Source organism: Cyrtonyx montezumae, unplaced genomic scaffold, assembly GCF_038088225.1.
Source record: "Cyrtonyx montezumae isolate F1298 unplaced genomic scaffold, pur_monq_1.0 scaffold_10, whole genome shotgun sequence".
NCBI lineage: Eukaryota > Metazoa > Chordata > Aves > Galliformes > Odontophoridae > Cyrtonyx > Cyrtonyx montezumae.
In genome coordinates, this window is record NW_027071826.1 from 12,816,067 (window position 1) to 12,837,894 (window position 21,828).

The window sequence follows — 21,828 nt, forward strand, 5'->3', positions numbered from 1 at the left end:
AAGTCTAAAAATATAAGTTAATCTGTATATCATGCACTTTACAGAATCAATAGGAGCAGTTTATTACACCATTTTCCTTACCCCCTGAGCTTTCACTGGAATTTGTTTGTGGCACAGTGACTTCAGAAGCCTGTATGTTGGTCACAGATGCTGCTGTTACAGCTGGCGCAGGACTGGTTCTGCTAAAAGAGAAAAATGAAAAAAAATGCTTAACGTGAGTAAAGCATGCCTATGGTGTTATCCACCATCGTATGTGTGGACATTACAGGTGAAACAACCTGTATTACAGAGCACAACATGTAGTTTTATGCCATAGTGTGATGAAAAATTTGAGCACTAGCCATCTAACAAAACTTGAGCAATGACAGCTTTTTAGAGTGGCAAGAAGTTTTCTTTAAAATAAAAGGCAAAAACTCAGGCAAGTCTGATCAGATGAGATGCAGTGGGAGTAAAGCAATTATTTTCCCATGGGACAGAACAAGGATGATATACAAGGACTGGGAAAGAAATCCTCTTTTCAATCTGCTCGCACCACTACAACTATTAATTTCTGCCTGGATCTCCTGAGCAAAACCTGGGATTTTACACAACAAAATTTCCTTCCCATTCTTTCTCATGAACTACGGAAGCAGTGCATGTTTAAAAATAATACTAGGAAAGTTATACTTCAATCGTGACATGCTAGATACCAGGCTTGCCCCAAAACTCTCCATTCTCACTCCTCAACTCCCTGTTTATCATTTCTCACAGTTCTACTACTATAACCAAGTTTTTATTTCACCTTTTCTATACTCTCGTATCCAATCTTATAACTCCTTGTCTTAAGTCCAATGCTCTGCTGCTCGCCATCCCACAAACACAGTCCTGCTCCAGCGTTCTAACTAGAACTACAGATGTGTTCAAGTTCCAGTCTGAAATATTTACACCCTGACATAATGGTACTATCTTCTGAATGCAGTACTTGCCATACTTAAACACAACACAGGAACAGAAAGTGGCCTCAAGAGTGAAAGTCTTCATTACCCCTGAGAACTTCCAGAACTGTTCAATGGGCTCGTCTTCATAGCACTAGTAGGCGAAGGCACAGACGTGCTGTTATCACTGTCCATAGACAAGTCTAAGCTGCTGTCATTCAGAGCTGCCAATCTGACTCCTTCAGTTGAATGCTACCATCCACAACATAAAAGAAAGTTATTAGTCTTAGTAAAGGGCTTTAAAAAAAACAGCAAAAAGCAAAAAAAGCCTGAGATTCAAAAGACAGTATTTCAGTCATGCAAACTATTAGCCATTACATCTGTGAAGAAAATAAATGAGTGATCTAACAGTGATAAGCTTTCATCCAGAGCTGAGTATGAACGTATGCCAAGCTAAGCACATACATGTGCCTTAAATATAGTTATTTTAAGAAGAAATCTGATAATAGGACCAATGTAAACTATAAAACATGAATGGACAGTTTTCTAATCTTTTTACATGTAAATAAGCTACTATCATGTCACTATAAACATTTATGTTTCCCATATTCAAAAATCTACTAAAGATTCAATGATGTTTAAAAACAGAGGATAAACTGCTACTGCATTTAGTGATTGTCATTTTGGCTTTGGCTTTATTTCATGTTTCTTTATTCTTCACAGCTTATAGATACTGCTTTTACAAAATTAATGGTGATGTAAAACAAAATTTACATTTTTTGAGAGACCAAAATGAATACAAAGAACTTAAAAGACCAACCTGAACAGCATAAGTATCACTGCTGAGTATCAGTGGAGGACAAAAACCCTACTATGACATGTTACTATTTAAAAAGATGCATTACTTAATATTTGCATTGTTCTCTGAAATGTACTGAAATCAAGCATAAGTCTGTTTGTAATAAAGCATCTTCTATATTTTAAAAAGTGTTCAATACAAAGCACCTATAGTAAAAACAGTTTACCTTTTTCTTTTTCTGAAGCACGTGATTAGGTAGCAGTTGGTGAAGTTGCTTACGTTTCACATGCCTTGCTGCAATCTTCATATCCATCTCAAACATCTTGCTGTTTATTGCTTGCCTATAAACTACACAATTAGAATAACATTAATATGTATCAGTCCACTTACTTGCCCAGGTAGAAATGATTTGTATTACAGAATATTTGCCACCCTCAAGAACACCCTCTGTAGAAAAAAAGCGTTCTACTATACCAACACTGGCAATACAAACGTCACACTATTTGCTAATTTTACTGTTTAAACTGCATCAAAATTCAAATTATTCCACTAAGTATAAATTCAGAAGTTACCCTAAGAGAAGAGATGAAAAAAACCTCACACTACGAAACTTCTATAGAAGACTGAAGTAACTCTTTTCCAGCAGTTGACGGAAATATCCAGTTAAGTATAAAGTAAAGAAAACCCAGATAGTTCCATAAGAAAATGCCTCAAAAAGTGTATTCTACATTGTATACATCTTAGAATGTCCAGATAATATAAGTCATGAGTAAAGGAAATGCTCAACTACCAGTTTCCTCTTTTAGAAAGAGCTGGAGTCATGTAACAACAACTAAGCATTAATAGAAATAACAATCAGAAGCTGATTTAAGTATTTATAAGGTACAGAAAAAAAAATCTTTCCTTCAGAGAAAAACAAAGAACAAAGTACTTGTGAAAAATCCCAAACTAAAGTTAACTTTAGACTCAAAATCTGAATCTCTGAAAGTGTAATCTAGATGAACAACTAGCCAGTTAGCACGCACAGAAGTAAAGGATCCATAAAAGCATGTTTCTATCCTGTTCCATAGCATGCTGGAAAGCATCAGTTTTCTCATGTTCATAAGTAGCATTTAAATATCTGCTCTAAGGCAAAGAAAAATAAAGTAGGCAAGACTTGTAGCATTCACCAAATTGTTTCGTTCTGAGATCCATTAATACTTTGTTGAAGCCCGAAGATGTAAGGATTTTAACAGTGAGCAGTATTCATTAAAAAGCTCATGGCTTTCGGACGCTGCTTTGAGAATCAGACTAGCCATTACACCGTTCCTGAATTCTCAGAATATACTTTAGCATTTTAATGACATCAGAAAGATCTCTGTTCATCACTTCAATCAGTAATAATCAAACATTTGTTAATCAGTAGCTTCTAGAAGCATTACATATCACTAAAACTGTTTTTCACTAAATAACACTAACTCCTTACCTGAATCTTTCTATTTCTAGGTACAGTTCTACTAAAGAAAGAATAGATTATGGGAATAAAAAGACAAGTAGCATCACTCACCCAGTTTCATACCTGAACATCTGTATACAAAACTCACCTGTATCTGTAAATGACTGGATGTCGTAAGTAAGATCAACACTCAAATTCTCAGAATTTTCAGTTTTCTTGAACACCAACCCAATCACCCACATTGTACGGTATTCTTCCCTGCAAAATGTTACATAAAAGTTATTTTTGACATCATCTGCCAACAGCGATATCAAGTTCTTTGCTGCAATAGCTCATTTTCTGTTTTAATTCCACTAGCACTGGGGAGACATGCATACATAGAAAAGCAAAAGCCAAAAGCTGGTTTGGTGACATTGCTGCTTCATTTCCAATACAAAGAAGACATGAAACAGATCATCTCCATCAAATTTAAACTAAAATTATCAGTAAAGAGCATATTTAACTAACTGTGTTTCTGCAAAGATTCTCTCATTTATATAAGAGTTATGACTAGTCACTGCAATCACACAAGAAATAGGAGACAGGAGCTTTTCAGCATGTGACCTTGAAGTCAAAATATTAACATATTCCCTGACTAAACAATTTCAATTTTGCCATCTAAGTTTGTTTTCAACTCTCAAATTTCTTAGCTCTAACTGACAGCACAGTGCAGTTTTCTGGTAAGAAACTGTTCATTTTGATGGCTTACTTTCAATTATTATACGCTGAAAATGAACTAACATTATTTTACAGAATGTATCAGAACACCTCAAGGCACTTGATGTTTTAATTCCACGTATTCTACTTGTAAGACTCTTTGAGAACAATTCCACTTTCCCATCAATTACTGAACAAATATTTTTAAAAAGCAGGTGGAGAACCACACTTTATTGGCATTAGAAAACCTTCGAAAAGCCTTTCCTAATAGCTTAGCCACATTAAATCTTCTGAAATGAGAGCAAATCAGACCACGATTATCCATGAAGTTCTATACGTTTACCCACTAAAATGGTGCTAAGTTTTAAGCCTTCTTTTATTCATTTTTCTCTTGGAACAAATATAACACCTGTATTTAACTTTCTAAAGCTTACTGTCATTCCAAGCAGTTGATGTCTGGGAAAACACAGTATGAAACGTAAACAAGGTTTTTCACAAATTCCCTATTTTCCATTCTCATAGTTCACAAAAATTACAATTCTTTATGAAGGCAATTCCAACAATATGTAGACAGAAACCGAAGTCTTAAAAAGAGAGCTTTTAGCCCTCACAGTTCCAATCATTGTTTTGAGTGGTAGAAGACAGGAAGTGAAAGCAAAAAAACACATACAGTACTGGACAGCACTAAGTGCTTGGCATTCCCTCCACTGTTTACAATCTCTAAGAATTCTAGCATCAGCTCCTACCAATTTTAAATGATATGCAACACTGCTGCTAAATCTTATAGCATCCCATCTACTTAAGTTATTCAAGATTCACTTCTACTGTGTTTGATGTTCAACTCAATTCTGGCTTGGACACATTCTTAAATAGAACAAAGAGCATCTGATTTTACGAACTTATGAACAACTTAAAATTTTAGCCTTTAGACTTTGTCATGAAAAACTGACCTCAGATTCTGAAAAAAATCTTAGCTTATCGATTAATGTATTTTTGCTTACTTGTCAGGATTCTCCTTGGGTGCTGGGAATGACTGGGGATTCACATGAGCCAGTGTAATGAACTCATTCTTCTCCAGGTTTCCAACCAGAATACGGATTTTTGATTCCACCAAACCCACCCTGCATAAATGTCATTCATTAGCAAGTTCTCATTAATATGTAAAGTTCGATACTTCTGTTTCATAACAGGCAGCAGTCCTTAGCATTTTGCTTACACAAGTTAACAAATGAACTAATGTTCTATACATGACAAATTCACATCAATAAGCAGAGTATGCGTCTTGCAAAAAGTTGCACACAGCAAGCTCTGAAATGAAGGATGCCCTGAAGCACTGTGATCATCTTTTACAGGTGGATTTAAATAGCAACCCACTAAACATAAGTAATAAGCAAAAAGAAAATGAACTCTCATTTATTTCTACAGTTTTCTTTTAACTTCATATGCAGAATTTTAAAAGTAAGTTTCCAAAACCTGACAAGCTTAGTTCTTTAATAAAAAAATGGGGAGAGAGATTTTTAATTTGATAAACAATATTTCTAGAGATTGAACACAGACCGACTCACAACTGTCTGTTAAAGCATATAAGGCTAAAGAAAATAAGATTAGTGAAGTGAACGTGGCAGTACTGAAAAGAAGCATAATTGGGCCAATAGTTCTCCTGCCCTAATCCCTCATTTTTATTGTTTTTCGGAAACACATCATCACCACTGTCAAATTTTAAAACTGAAAAATACTATTTTGAAAGTTTCAAACTGTTCCATTAAAAATATACCACGTATCTCCATGAATTCAAGGTTAACAATCTTTAATCTTTTTGGTTTTATTTTGAATAATAATAAGCATTGTACTCACCATTCTAGTCGTTGTTTTTCTGTCGGTGCACTTGCTAGAAGTACAATATAATGCCTTGGGAGATAAAGACAATATGCTATTCTAATTATGCTTCTAAAACTAGACAGTCAAAGTTTAATATTAACATTTGTAAGATCTACATTACAAACTATAGATTATTAGCTTAATTTTACTACAGCGTATTTAAAGTGGACAGAGGAGCTATGTTCCCCTAGCACGTGACTACAGAATTTCTCAAAGTATTCAAGTTTTAGGAATAGCTGCAGTAACACTTGAATAACCTTAATAAAAGGCTAGGAACATAGCACCAATTGAAAAACAGCACAGAAGCGCTTCAAAACATAATGAGAATGGGGATTCAGTTACTAGTGAGTCCTTGCAAGTAAAAATTGTTCAACTATCTCTACGTACACTGGTTGCCTTTTAACATTGTATCTGAGTATTTCAATGAGAGGTTACTACATATTCATTCAAAGTTAGAAGTAGCACTGAATTACAGTTTACAAAAGTTCAATATCCTCATTTTAGAACTGTCTAAACATGCTTATCTGGAATTCTACAAGCAGAAAAATGCTTCCTCTGGTGACAAATTCGTAAACACCAGATTATATTCCAGGATAGTTAGTATTTGCCCACTGTAATCAAGTTTTGAAGAAACAAAATACAATAAAATACTTAAACAAAGCCACCTACGATGGTAAAAAAGAAGACAATTACCATAACTTCAATAGCAACAAAACAAAAAACCCTTTCTTTTAACGTGAGGTTAAAATTGTGGAGCAGGTGACAACCTTACTTGTCTACAATCAGGCTTTTCTGAAGCTTAGGATGCTCAAGCAGACTCCCAGCTAAATCACCAGATTGCCTTTACTCACTATACTGATATAGTCTACTTAGGTATTCCCCAAGCAGGATTTAAAGGTAAAATGAGGGTTTATACACTTGGCACTTCTATGTCAGAAAGAGAAAAGTGAAGTCAACGCTGTTGGAAAAACCATGGTGCAAAGAGTAATCTGATGCTACACACCTTCAAACTGCAGCATTAGATCAAAATCAATAAACCAAACTGGTAACTACACATTTACTATTTACTCATATAGATAGGATACAACAGAAAGAGGAAAAAGAGTCCCTGATGAATGCCATGGGTCTTAAAATTCAGTCAGCAAGTATCACTGAATTACACTGATTCAAAATGAGATTCAAAGAAACTGTTTCCCCTTTTAAGCAGCGTGTTTTATCAACTTATTTTTGCATTTTGGCAGTATTAACCTCCTCATACAAAAAACATTAAGGAGTTTTGCATGGTGTTTTACTGAAGACATTTTCCTTTCAGCTCCTTGTTAGGATACCACTACTATTATGATTTTTATTCTTAAAATCTCAGAATTATTGCTTAGGGCAAAAAAAGCGAGGGAGATGCTTAACAGATTTTTCCAAAACATAAAATCTGAGAGCACACACTGCCATCTCAACTGGAATTTAGTCATGATGCATGAACCTTAAAAAAGCGAATATAAGAAAACTAAAAATATTTAAAAATCAAAATCAAACAAACACCACAGAATAGAATTACAGTCCATTTCTCAAATTCCATTAGTCATTCTTATATGGAATATAAGTCTTTATTAGGCATTTCAAATATGCATTTCTTCTAAGGAGCACTAGATATACTATCATACATAAGATTTCTACATTGCTACCTATCACATACATACATATACTAATAGATTTCATTTAATGGAAATGACATCCTAATCTTTTTGATGTTTTCAATCACATATGAACTGAATCAGAGACAAAACTGCAAGCATTTGAAGAAACTCATGTTTCTTGGTAATTACTATAAAAACAGACATAAAAAATGTGGATTTCACACTCACAAGTCTCAACTAAGCTGGTAAACAAGAAGAAAAAAAAAGAAAAAACCCCTTCTTTATGAGAATGCTATTTTTGCCAGGGTAGTGCTAGCTACATTTAATTGAAAAATGAGAAAATACAAAAATTGCAAAATTGCCCCCTCCATTCCAGCAAATACATGCATCAGTTGTGCTGAGATGGAATTAATCACAATAAAACCTCTATAGCCATTTTCACAACGACTTAGTTAACAAACAGCTTGTACTGATGAAGATATACTTGGCTTAAGGGTTCAAGTTCTCACTGCTAAACTTTAGAAAGTCACTTAGTTATCTGTACTTTTCTCATTTCGTGGCAAAAAAGAAAGTATCTGTTACTTTACAATAAGAGACAAAAAAAAAAAAGAAGTTACTACCTCCCAATAGTGCTCACTCAAGATGCACATATTAGTAGGAAGTACTTATTTTGAAAAGGAATTTGTGCTGCTTCTTTCTCATCATCTCCCTGTCAGCATTAATTTCTCATACGAATAACTGAATGCAGACATTATGGAACTGTCTTGTATACACACAAAAAAGTGAAGTACTTTTAAAAACTGTAATACTTCCTGAAAAACCTAAGAGCACACCAACTTGTTCATTTGCGTTTATCTGTACTAAGATTTCCAGGATTTACACTTAAAACTACCCACTGCTTTAAAGCCCTATCAAGGCTAAAAAGCTTTTTAAAATTCTGCTCAAATTTATCTATTTAGCAGGATGTATCTCAGTAACAAATTAAAACACAGAGCTCTTCAAATGTATTTAATTTTTCTCATCACCACACTGCCCTCCTTGGTTTAACATTTCTAATCATTTCATTCTCATGAAACAGTTCATAGTGACATTACATCCACCTGAAATTAACCCTGTCATCTCCTGGCAAATTATTACAGCCAGCAAGTATAATTCATTACTGTTTTTCCACTATCTCTGAATTTAGAACTGTACAAAGGGGAGAAAGCACATGATACGACTCTCTCACTCTGTGTAATTGCTGTTGGTTTTTTTAAATAAATAAATAAATAGAAGATTTCCACGTTTTCCCAATCTCTACTCTTGCCATGCAGGTATGCATTACCCTCCAGATTTCTTTTGTCACACACATCCTTGAAATCTGCTTATTTTAAACAAGGCTAATAAGGCAAAAGTGATTAGGATCAAATTAAATGTTTAGCAATTTCTACTGGAGATTCTCACTCTAACTAAGACTACTTCTAACTAAGACTACTAACACTATGCTTTAAGGGAAGAAATGCTTTTAAAAGGTATGTTTTAGAGCAAGGATAAGATTTACCATTATATAGAAGAACACTATACAAAGCTTTGAGCTTCAGCAGGAAGAAGTGAATGACACACACAATTTAAGTAAGAAGAGAGGATGAAGGGGGGCAGTAAAATAGATACCTAGTTTTCAGATGGAGATCTGACCAATAAAACCATATTTGTTACATGTTCACGATTGTATTTGTTTTCTAACAGCTACTAAACAAAGTTTTAAATTAACTTACTAAGATATAACAGCGCGTAATTTAAATTAAAACATGCTCAATAATACCATCCAGAGTTAAAAAGAGAAAAAAGCAAAAATTGTGTTCAAAACATACAAAATCTGGATATTCAGTGCAGGCAAAAGCAACTTCTGTGGCACTGAAAAATTTGGTACAGCTGATATACACAAAAAAATACCTGATGAAATTGAGATTTCAAATAACATTTAATGTTTCTTTCAAAAATAGGAAAAATATTACAGGGAACATATTAGAAGGAGCATTATCTGACTTATCTGCAGCCCATTTCTAACTACAAAAAATAACAACTTTGAGCATTTTCAAGTTTTACCCTCTAAGTCACAACATAAAAGCCATCCAATGCTTTGAAGCTTTTATCATGCAAAAGGTACAGAAACAAAACACAGACACATTATGAAGGTCATCAGTCTCTTTTAATGGGGGAACTGTATATTTCAATCTTGTTTAGATTAGTACATAACCAACCAACCACCCAGCACAGAAACAGCTGTAAAATATATTTGATTTCAAGAAAAATGGGTCTCCAATTTCAATTGAGGGCAAAGAAGATATAGTCCATATTTTAATAATCCATATTTATTATAAAAATACAACTTTCATCAAGTCAATACACATTTAACAAGCTTCTGCCCCTTTAATATATTACTAGAACCCTAAAAAATGTTGTGTGAACTTCAATTTTCCTCTTATTGTAGAAACATCACAAGATTAGAGAAGCTAGATGTGAAAGAGCCAAAAGTCTAAAGTTTTAATGAAAAAAAGTCCAGCAGTAACTAGTACATCTGGTAGTTAGTCAACACAATTGCAAAAACCCTTTATTATCAGAATGAAATGTTGTCTGTATTGACAAAAGAAAACACAGAGTTTCAAGTATGTATTCATCTGCAACACTGACCTCCATACTTAGTTATTTTAATAACTTGCTTCTCTTGAGAGGCAAGACCCATTTTTAGAATGCTTACGGAAACTAACAGGTAACTTTTACACTAGTCAAACCAGCTGATTTATCTTCAATTTTATTGTCAACATACCGATTCTATAATTAAATAGTGAAATTCTAATCACTGGGTCACAAACTAACAGGCTTCTGAATTACATGCTAAAGACAAAAAGGGTATCTGATGAAATGGCTCATTTTCTAAGAGAGAGTAATAGTGTATTTGATTTAGTAGTTGGCTAGGAATAGTGACAGGAGGATGGTTGGACTAGATGATCTTGTAGGTCCTTTCCAACCTAATGAACCTATGAACCTATGTATTTTCCCCTATGTAGAAATACCCTAAGAAAATACTTATTGGACATCAAATATATTTAAAATCCTGCACTACAGAGCATCATTAAGTATTTTAACTGATAAAACTTAAATATTCTGCCATGCCATAAAATACATACTTGTACTTTTGAAAGAAGTTTGGAGCTTCAAAAAGTTTGGACCACTCTGCCTTACTCAGCAAAATTTCATCTGTGATAGCAAGACCTAAATTATAGAAAAACATTTAAGCTTTTTATTTTTTTTAAGACAATCTTATATCCAGAGAAAAATAGCTTATTAACTTTCCAGATGTTATTACAGGTAACTTTCCCCCTTCATAGTCAAAAGGAATCTATTGAAGAGCTTTATGTACCATTCAGATCTTAGTTATTTACACAGATAATTTTTCAAAACAACTGAAACAATACACTCAAGTTTAAATTAATTCTGAATGATGATTACACAACTTTTTCTTCGTAATATACACAGCTCAATTTTATCTTTCATGTTCACCACAGAGTAACCATTCAATGAGAGATGTCTCAAATTCCTTCAATCATCTATTGTGCAAGTTCTTCTATAATGACAGGGCAAAGGAACAATAAGAAAATGAGTTACTGCCCAATGACACCTATCAGTGGTTGCCCTCTGTACCAAGCCAACTTCTTGCTTTGAATACTTCGTCTTTTAGCTACTATGATTACTGAAGTAGAATACTAGAATAAACTAGTGGATTTTGAGAAAGCACACTGCCTTATGTTATCTACCTGATGGTAGTTACTAATCTATGCGGCAGGACAAGACTTAAAGCCACAAACATAAACCTAAAAATCAAAGATATATGATTTTCAGAGCATAAGGCTCAAATTAATTGCCCTCAGCTCATAAAGAATTCTTAACTGCAGAATTCCTTACTGAATTTAGTACTTAAAGCCACCAAGGTCTAACAGGCTAGCTTTACCTCCCAAAAAAGATTCTCACGTTACAAAGTTACTTAGTATCTTCCTCCCCTACCTCCAAGTATACCCAAAATGAAACTATTTATAATCTTTTTTAATACATTTATATAGAGAGCATAAGATAAATACTTACCTTGTTTAAATTCCTCAACCATGACCATCCGTGTGGAAACGGACACATTGTAGGTAGAGTTCTGCTGTGGGTATGCTGGTGTAATTATAGGCATAAGATGGTACCTATCACTGGGGTTTACCTATATATAACAACAGCCAATCAGTTTTCTTCAAGCATACAGATGAGTTAACAAATTTGGATTTCTCCCTTTGCTAAAACTGAGTCAAGTTCTAAAAGACCTTGATCTGCTGACCAAGTAAATTTACAAATAGTTCAAAAAAAGTTTAGAATACAAGGACAATGCTTTGACAAAGGACACTATTCTGAACCAGTGATGTGGGAGGACCATAACCTGTCAGCACATTAATGCAGAAATCCAGAAATACCAACTGAACAGAACCAATTCACTCCCTTTAATAGAAACTAGCTTGTTATCACATCAAAACAAGGATACTTCCATCACCACATGAGCATCTTCATAGGAATGATTGTTTTCAGACACTGTGAAAAATATTTATACTTTATTTCTTGAATTAAGGAAAACAAAGAGCCAGCCTAAAAAAATGAGGCTCTAGGTATCCTGAGAGAAGCAACATTTGCATTAATATGTCTTTTATTGAACAATACATGGGGAAACAAAAAAGGAGGGACCACACACACACACATACAGATACATTAAAATGGCATTAGGGTAGCAATCTTGTAGGCAGTAAAGATAAAGCCCTGTCAATAACTTGTCCCACTATGACTCTCTGCACAAACAATTTTGTAGTATCACCTACTGATCTCAAACCCACTGTCCCAGTAATAACAGTTGAGAGCAGTTTTTATTCTTTGTCTCACAGTGTTTAAAAGTAGACATCTGTCAGTCAGATAAACAGATTTAAAAGATGAACAGTCTAACAGATTAACCTCTGGTGCTTACACTATTTCCCCAAAAACGATGAATTGAACATTAAGCAATTTAAAACTAGCAAAACAACTCTAAATACATCCACACTATTCCTCACTGAAACCTCTGCAGATGAGCTACGTGTCTGTGGAAAGCCACTTCTTTGACTACCTGTAGGATATTTATGTCCAAAGCTCTTAAGATGGGTGCTTACAAAGATTATAAGTAGTATAAACAACTTCACACATCAAGATATGATCTTCCTTGGTTCAAGATGAAGAGACTTTTACATATACCATTACAATTGAATGCACCCAACTGTCACTGTTGTACTGAAGTGAATTCATTATAACTGCAAAAATTAACAGACCTTAAGTCTGACAGAGAACAGTATTAAGATAAGTAATTTTTCAAAATGGATGCTTAAGAACATCTATTGCAAAAGTATACATTGTTCAGCAAGTGTCCTTCAAGTGGTAAGTTTACAAAATTAAAACTTTTCCATATTCAGGAGAATCAGTAGCTACTATGAAGAAGACATACCTAAATATTAATTTCATTAATTTTAGAATGAAGTTCATCTAATATTCTTTAAGCAACTAAATTTTTTGTACATTATGACTTATAGGGGAAAAAATAATACACTAACCCTTGGGTCCCATACAGGCAAATTAAGATTGCATTCTTCTGGCTGTTTCAATAGCACTGGATTTGGCCATTCCCTGTTCAAAAAGATTGTAGCACTGAATAAGACTATTGGATAAAATCATGTATGTTCAACAAACAATACTTTCTTATGTAACTCCTCTTAACTCCCTTCTCAAGTATTATTTTCTCAAGACAAAGCTGGCCTAAATGTACTTATATATATAACTTATAGTGTTGAACTACATCATAGCTGTAATTATCTTCTCCAGAACATAAAAATAACTAATTATAAAAATAACTAATTATAAAAATAACTAATTATAAAAATAACTAATTATAAAAATAACTAATTATAAAAATAACTAATTATAAAAATAACTAATTATAAAAATAACTAATTATAAAAATAACTAATTATAAAAATAACTAATTATAAAAATAACTAATTATAAAAATAACTAATTATAAAAATAACTAATTATAAAAATAACTAATTATAAAAATAACTAATTATAAAAATAACTAATTATAAAAATAACTAATTATAAAAATAACTAATTCCTACTGTTGCAGAACTTTTTAACAAGAAATTTAGCTAACTGAAGTAAACTACTGTAAATTCCCCTTTGGAAAAAAAAACCTAAAAGGGGACAAATTCCTCAATGAAAACTCATACTGAATTAATCTTCAAGCTAGCCCTTCCATATACAAAATACAAAAACAGCTAGCATGATAACTGCTTTGTAGGATCATTAGAAGAATACATAATTAAATAGGAAAGAATTTTCCAATCCAAATTGCAAAAAGAAACCATACTGAAATAAACACTAAAACAAAGAGAACACTTATGTTCAAGATGTCCCTACTGTCACAAACACAACTAATCTTCCTTATAAACAGCAGATATCAGGTAATTGGTATTTGTAAACTAATACTCCTGTGGAATGCACATATAAAATTTACAGTAGTATAAGGAACATAAACAGAGCCTGGAACCAGTTTCTCAGTATCAGCCTCAATATATTTTAACATCAAAGAGGCTTCAAAAATTGATTCAAAACAGCAAAACTTCAGGACTATGAAAAAGTCACTATGCTTGAAATAAAGGTACAATTTAGTGCCATGATTCTAAACATCTACACACATCTCATGAAGAACACAGGTCTCCAGAGATGTTCTTTGAGGAGAATCGGTGTTTGTAACCTGGAAAGTATACTTATGTCCAGTTCACTTTAAATTACTTGTTAACTCTCCCACTGTTCCCATAAGTTACACAAACCAGCTTTCTAAGATAACTAGCTCAGTAATATGAAACCAAACACCTACATCTCCACAGTCACAAAAGTAAAAAATAAAAATAGAAAACCACAAACTTTTGCAGCTGGTTCTCTTGTACTGTATTTAAGCTATATGCCTAGATCAGTTACTGATACACCTTTTACCATCATCTTACTATCCAAACATCAAAAGACTTCACATTCTTGGTGCCTGTTCTTATTCAGCCCTATATAAGGATCTTAGCCTTATATAAGGATAAAGTGTAATGTTGAGTAATATTTTTTTTAATTTCTTAAGTTTTGATAAGTATTTTTCTTTCAGTTACTTTAAGAACAAGACCTCTTGGATGACTTTTATTGAAAAACCAAAGCTAACAACTTTCAGGCAGCAAGAACAATGCTTACCACTATCAACTTAATCTGGTAGCAGCTGAAAAAGATACCATAAAAACAGGACTAAAATTTAGTGTCTACAAAACAATTTTATTTTAGTGTAAACTAAATTTGAAAAACAACAACAAGAATAACATACCATTTAGAAAATACCAAGAAAAATTTATGTACAAGAGTTGATGCTATTGCATTTGGATAAAGCTGGCAAGTTCTTGCTACTAGCATAGCCCAGGAAACACCGCCAAGGAAACCTAGTATATTGGAATAGATGTTGTGGCCTGTAAATTGAGAAGGAAAGAGACAAAAAGGAGACAGTTATCAGCAACCTTAAGAGTTAATGAAAACTTCACAAGTTTTGGAATAAAACTGCTTACGTTTTGCCCACAGCTTGATAGCTCTCAGTGTTAACCTGAAGTTGTCAATGTTTGGTACTAGATGCAGAATTTCATCGGTTACCCGGCAACCTGCCAACAGAAAGAATCTGTTACATTTGCTGCTTCAAGGTGTTTTTTTTTTTGTTTTTTGTTTTTGGTTTTGGTTTTTTTTGCTTTCTTCTGCTCTCACACCTTAAAAGCTACCAAACTTCAGATCAGCATGCTACAAGCTCATTTGGTACTTTGAAGACTGTTGTTCTGAATCTGAAAACGTGGTTCTTTTATCATCTGATAATTTTCATCTTGTTTTACAGCAGTACAGAAAACCTGGATGCTTTAAGTCAAAGCTTTCAGGAAGTTATGACAAAAACAAGCTAAAGAGAACAGCTTTCCAACATATTCACACTGTATCATTACTAGATATTTTCAGGCTTAAAAATAGCACTGTATGTGTTTATATTACTTGCTTCATGTTAAAAAATAAATAAATAAATAGTTTGAGAGAAACAGTTGCAAAATATATATGTATGTATCTATTCTCCTAAGGAACAAAAGGAATGGGAGAAAAATGTGAAAAGGCAACCATGAATTTGAGAAACTGCACAAGGATGAATTTCACAAACCAATGGGAAATGTGATAATCCTAGCACCCCACTGCAAAAAAAAAAAAACAATTTTCACTTGATAACATCAAATGTTAAGACTGTATAGAAACCAGCAATACATTACATGCTCCTCTTCCTCACGTGCCCAGCTGCATAGTAGATGGAGCCCCAATCCTCCCCTACCTAAATACATCTTTATTTACAGAAATAGGTAGCACTGCACATTAACACCATGCAGTCTTATTAGTGTCTATAGGACACCATTTCTCCAAATGAAAGGAAAAGCTTCCTAAAAAATCTGGCCAACAAAAAACAACTCTCCATATCAGCTCCAATATGGAGTTCCTGCATTTTTAGTCAAGTCTGCAACTCATCTAATAAATCGAACAATCTAGGATAATTATAAAAAGATTTGAAAACGTCTGCATAAAATGTATATATACATACCATTAAGACTTCGTATGCATCTAATGTCTAAATTTTTAAGTAGGCTATCATCTCGGAGGTCTAAGTCCTCAGGAATAGTTTGCAGTGCTAATCTTGCAAACAAAATATCAATCTTTAAATAAAAAAAAAAAGAGAGACATTAGATAACTCTTTTTCTCTTCTGTAATCTGTTTTCATAAAGTTGACTAGCAGTAAGTACAACACTCCTTCTAGTGTATCTGATCATTTAAACAACATACAGTAACACCCCTCACAAACATTACATGAACCACTTTTAGATGTTTTGACTATTTTATGACTCCTTTTCCAAGAGGGAAAATACATATTAAGAGCAGTGCATAAAAATTATGTCCATCGTTAATGTAAAAATCCTTTAGGGATAAACACCACTTCTAGGTCCAGAATACTCTGGCATAGTAGAATTTTATGAATTGTGAAAAGGTAAACCAGCATTAACTTAAACAGTTGACACGGTCACCAAATTACAGAAAAAGTATTAGTTTCTTTTTAAGTTGTAAACACTATGTTTGTTGCCCCGAAAGTAATGCCTCCTATTTATTTCCATGGAAACTACAATAGCTATGAAGAACATAACATTACTTGATAAAAAATACTCTCAGTTACAAAACATTTTTCAACACGGTCATTACACAACTACATATTTTCACTAATGATGAACAAGACCCTGCACACCACATTCAGAAAAATGTGCATGTTCATGCAGAACGTGGCTTGTCATTCACATTACTGCTGCCACTACTGAAATGTAGCATTCACCAGGTCACTGTTTGGTCTCCATAAACTTTTGTTAAGTGTCAATGAATGTTAATGGGTGTCACCTTTTTCCCTGCATGGAAGAATTCAATTCCGCACCTTTGCTTCTTGAGTGCTACTACATCAAAAGCAATTTTTTCAGGCTGCCCCTCTGCTGCCATCTGTCACACGGCAACAAAACATAACTGAATATTCTTGAGAAGTTTCAGCTTCTACTACCATACCACCATCCGCCTCTGATATTATGTGCAAAGATAATAAAATAGGAGGCATTAATTTCAGAACAGCTATCATACTTCTCTTTGAAAGTTAAGTTCAAAAAGAACTTCTATAACCACTAGAAGGCCAAGCAGCTCTAAAGTTCCTTCTTCTAAATAAAAAGATTTTCCAAATCAAGAAACAAACAGCCCATTCCATATCATTTTGTGTCCAGAAAAAAATCATTTATCTACAGGAAGAAGCAGAAGTCAAGAATATTCTTGCATATTTTAAACAAGAATAAAGAGTAAAACACAACTTTCAGAAAATCTAACAGATAAGATCCCTACATAACTACAGCCCTTTCTCTCAAAGCTAATGTTTTCTTCATGGAAGAGAAAGTAACTCATGGCACCTTCAGCCTTTACTATTAAAAAAAAAAAAAACTAGAGACATTTTCTAAAACCTATGCACTTGACACAACCATCAGAAACTACAGCCCAACACCACTTGCACATAAAAAGGCTTCTTATCGTAAGTTTGTTCAAGACGAGAGAACTATTTAATGCACTGTCAGAAATACTGGTAGCTAAAGAGTACTACACTTAGAGCAGATGACCTTTTACTTCCCTGTTTTCATTTTTAAATTTTACAGAGGGAGAGTGAGTAAACTCTGGTTAGAACATGGGCAGGAAAAAAGAATACAAATAACCAACAATACCTATGACAAGTTTCAATATATACTATGAATATATAAGCTAAGTAAACAAAAGAAGTCACTCAGAATAACGTTCCTAGTGTCCAACTGTACAGACAGTAATAAACTGTCCAAAATAAATGAGAAATCACATCCTAGCTTACCACACAGTATCACGTATCTCTGTGCATCTCTCTAATTTGGAATAAGTACATCCCTCCAGCTAAGTACCAACTTACATAAATGTCAGTAAAAATACAAACTGTGTATCTCACTGGAATTGTGAGATGATTCATCATCTTCATGAGAATCAGAAACTGACAGTACCCTAAGGACTGTTATAATTGCAAAGAAGAGATCCAAATGACACTGGGAGAAAATGAGTTCTTGCATACAGTGATACACCAAAGTATGGTTTCCCTTCAAACTGAGTAATATGTCAGATAATTAGCATGGGAATTTTTTTCCTCACTGTAAAATATCCTTCTTGCACCCACTATTTAAAGGTTTATTCAGGTACAAGTCTTGAGGAACTGTGTACATGAAAGTGTATATTATATACTTCTGTCTTGTCATCAAGAATGAGTGATAGGTTGTAAGATGGTCTGAGAAGATTTATAGCATCTTTTGCTAGGAAAACAGAAATGTTTTCTTCAGCTCTCAGAATTATGAAAATAAGGTTACCCAAGTTTATCACTCCAAAAGAACTGACCTGAGAGGCTACAGACAAAATGGACAGAAGCGATAATTTCAGTCACCTTAACAAAAGCATGAGGAGTTATGGGAGAAGAGGCTATGCAACTCCCTTCAGCAACACATTTTTAAGATCTTCCTGGAATATAAGGTATTAAAGCAAATCTGAATTTGAGGTTTCAGCAACTAATAACTAATAGTAAAAAGTCACTGAAGAAATTTATAAACTAGTTTCTATTCAATTTTAATTCTTCAATAATGCTAATACTGGTAACCTATAGGTCAGTAACTAATCAATACCAATGGGTAAGAGTAGAAAAAAAAAGTAAAGAACAGGGAGACATTCACACAAGTTCTTAAGCAGTTAATAAAGGTTCACTTTAAAGTTTCACAACCAAGGACTGTTGTCAATTGACTGAATATGAGTTTAGTACATTCACTTTAATATAGTTAGTGTTCATCAATGTTACTTAAGGAAATGCTGATATCTTTGCTTAAACCACGTTCTACTAGAATAAAATGTAAAGTCTTTACCTCTATTCCATCAAAACATAGTTTAATAACTGGGACAAAAGCTTCTTCAACAGCCTAAGGGAAAAAAAAAGTTTTGTTTTATTTTCAGTATGGAAAAAACACTTCCAAGCGATAGCTAGTAGATCTGAACAATCACGATGAAAAATTATTTATACAGATGCATTCCTCTGCTTCCAGTTTTGTTACCTACATTTTTCTTCCCCAATGAAGAATAAAACATTGATCTACTATGCAGTACAGGTGCCTTGATTTAACTTACAACCCAAATTCATACCAGCCACCCCAGACGATGCTACCTCTAGGTCCAACTTTTTTTTCATTACTACATTGTAATTCATGATCAAGCTTTTCTCCCCTAAATATTCTAAGACAACCTATGGAGATTTTTATTTTAACAAGCATCTTATTTTCTACTGTTTCCGTAATCGGAGAAACAATAAAAAGACATTGCATTCACCTGAAAAAGGTGTCGTATTTTTTCTAAATGGGGTCATTAACAAGATAATCAAACAAATCACATCTCTGATAAAAATAAGGAATATGGTGTCTACTCTGCCAACTGCTAGGAACACCACCTTCCTGAACTGAGTCTGACTAGATGCACAGCATACTATTTCTGTATGAACTTGAATCACAACTAAATAAATTAAAACTCAATTCTGAAAGCCAGATTATTAAAAACTGTTCAGATGACAAAGCATTCAGTAGTTTCAGGGTACGCAGCATTACCACCAGATGTCTGCACTACATGTACAGAGTTACTAACTATGGGATGCATAGAAAGAGAGAATACTGCAGAGACAGTCAAGTTTATTAGGACAGAGTGAGACTAAACTAAAGAACATTTAACATTTGCCAGCAATTATCTTCATCTAAGGAGAAAGAACTGAAGCTGTGAAATTTAACTCTGACCTCACAGTAAGAAAAACCCACTAGCTGACCTAGGGAGGTTTGTCGTTCAGGTATAATAGAGGTATAATCAGGACCGAATAGTTTTACATTTGCCTTCTGTAAAAGAACTCAAATAGAAATCTTACAACACAGTGCCAGGAGATCATTCTACATACTACTGTATCTAGTAAATGAACCCAAAAAGAAATCGCAAGAATCTCTAAATATTTCACATATGTTGATAGGTTTTACTACAGTTTAACTAAAAATCCACTGCAAGCTCTAATAATAAATTTGCAAAATAAATTACTTAAGGAATCATCTTGCACTTTTAACTTTCCAACATTATCACTTCAGCCAGCTGTGTTAAGCACATCACATACCCTCAAATCTTTTACTTCTTCTTGCTGTTTCAGTTTTTCATAAAACGATGTGAAAAAATCACTTCTTTCAACATGTCTTGGTGCAACACACAGGGCATCAATATCAGCACCTGTAAGTGTTTATTAATCAAGCAGGTTACTCATGCTTCACACAAATGAAATGTCAACAGTAGTCAGATTTTTCTTGAACAAAACAGAATTTAGTTTTTCTATAGCTGCTCCCAAAGAAAAGTTAAAGAGTTGACTGAGAATTACTTAAAAAAAAAAAAAAAAAAAAAAAAGTTGATGCCATGAAACACACAATACACCCTTCTATTCTGCCATATTTGCAATAATTTTCAAAGAACAAGCCATCAGAAGCCAAGTATGCAACCTTCTGGGTTTTCTGAGCAATTTCAAATTTGTCCTCCCACCCATCTTCTTTCCAAGCCACAACAAGTACATGGATAGATGGATTTTTAATCGATTAATAATGGATTTTTAATGGATTTTTGAAGTACAATGAAAACTAGAAGTGACTGACAAAAATCTATCAACACTTTAGCATGTCATTATCTCAGACATAAAACAGTTTTTATAATAAATGCAAATTTTACCTTTTGTATGGACCCCTAATCTATAGGATCCAAATGTAAAAATTTTTCCTCCAACATTTTCTATTACAGACTGTGGAAGATTCTAAACGGAACAAATAAAAGTGGTTATTTTTATTTTAGCAAATTATAATGGCAGACATACCATAAAAGTAAAAAATAAAAAAAAACCATAAAATAACGTTATTATGGATTAACATTATTTTGAGTAGCAGTTCACTCCTTACATAAATATGCTGTACAATTTGCACTTGTACAACTATGTGCAACTATGTACAACTATGCTAAACATTACCACTTCAGTCCTCGTAATTGTTTTAACAGTTCTACACTTAAGGAGCTTTAAAATATTATGGATGCTCAACTCTCCTTTCTTAATGTTCATGCACTTTAAACTGACTTAAAAATTATGACATTTTATTTTAAAGCAAGAGAAATATATTATTTACAATATCAACATTTATTAAGTTACTTTCACTCAGAGACATCAAGATTAAATTCTTTAAGTCTGTGTTTGTGAGAATTGTTTATTTTGCAATAACATTGTTTAGTTACATTTACTATCATAAAGATATTAAAGTTCCTAGATCTGTATGTTTAAAGTACTCTTGAAGCCACAGCTTCACAATGGCAACAGACAGTTATCATTTCAGAACAGAATGTGTTATGCCACAACTCACTGGTAGTCACACAGCAGAAGATAAGAAGAAATTGAAAGCATTATTTAATAATGTATGTTGGATGAACTTCAAGTAGTTTCAGATCTTACACCAGTCAAGATCCATTCTGTTTTGTTCCCAAGGAAGAATTTGTACATAATGTGCTTTGTTCTTTCATCATGTCCTTTTTTTTTTTTAATAACCTTGTACTTGCCTAAATGCCCAGAATGAATACAACCCTACATACACTCTAAACAAGAGGAGCTTAAAAAAAAAAAATCTAGAATCTCTCCTATGATGCATCATTTTTAAACTG

The 21,828-nt window shown here is 33.4% G+C and overlaps 1 protein-coding gene across 5 annotated transcripts in view; it reads right to left on the reverse strand.

Annotated features, from left to right (window-relative positions):
- The window catches only part of PAPOLA (poly(A) polymerase alpha), a 39,574-nt gene that overhangs the window by 7,681 nt on the left and 10,065 nt on the right, over positions 1-21,828 (reverse strand). For 2 of the 5 annotated variants that reach the window (XM_065750580.1, XM_065750563.1), the window contains exons 4-18: positions 20,857-20,938; positions 20,261-20,370; positions 18,987-19,040; positions 16,091-16,202; positions 15,039-15,128; positions 14,804-14,942; positions 12,996-13,068; positions 11,473-11,593; positions 10,521-10,605; positions 5,699-5,752; positions 4,846-4,965; positions 3,297-3,406; positions 1,940-2,061; positions 1,024-1,166; positions 82-179 (exon numbers count right to left, since the gene is read on the reverse strand). In XM_065750580.1, coding sequence (XP_065606652.1) covers positions 82-179; positions 1,024-1,166; positions 1,940-2,061; positions 3,297-3,406; positions 4,846-4,965; positions 5,699-5,752; positions 10,521-10,605; positions 11,473-11,593; positions 12,996-13,068; positions 14,804-14,942; positions 15,039-15,128; positions 16,091-16,202; positions 18,987-19,040; positions 20,261-20,370; positions 20,857-20,938 — 1,513 coding nt within the window. Of the gene's footprint in view, positions 1-81; positions 183-1,023; positions 1,167-1,939; positions 2,062-3,296; positions 3,407-4,845; positions 4,966-5,698; positions 5,753-10,520; positions 10,606-11,472; positions 11,594-12,995; positions 13,069-14,803; positions 14,943-15,038; positions 15,129-16,090; positions 16,203-18,986; positions 19,041-20,260; positions 20,371-20,856; positions 20,939-21,828 lie in introns of those variants that run through there. The other 3 variants (XM_065750571.1, XM_065750555.1, XM_065750588.1) reach the window with 2 other exon arrangements.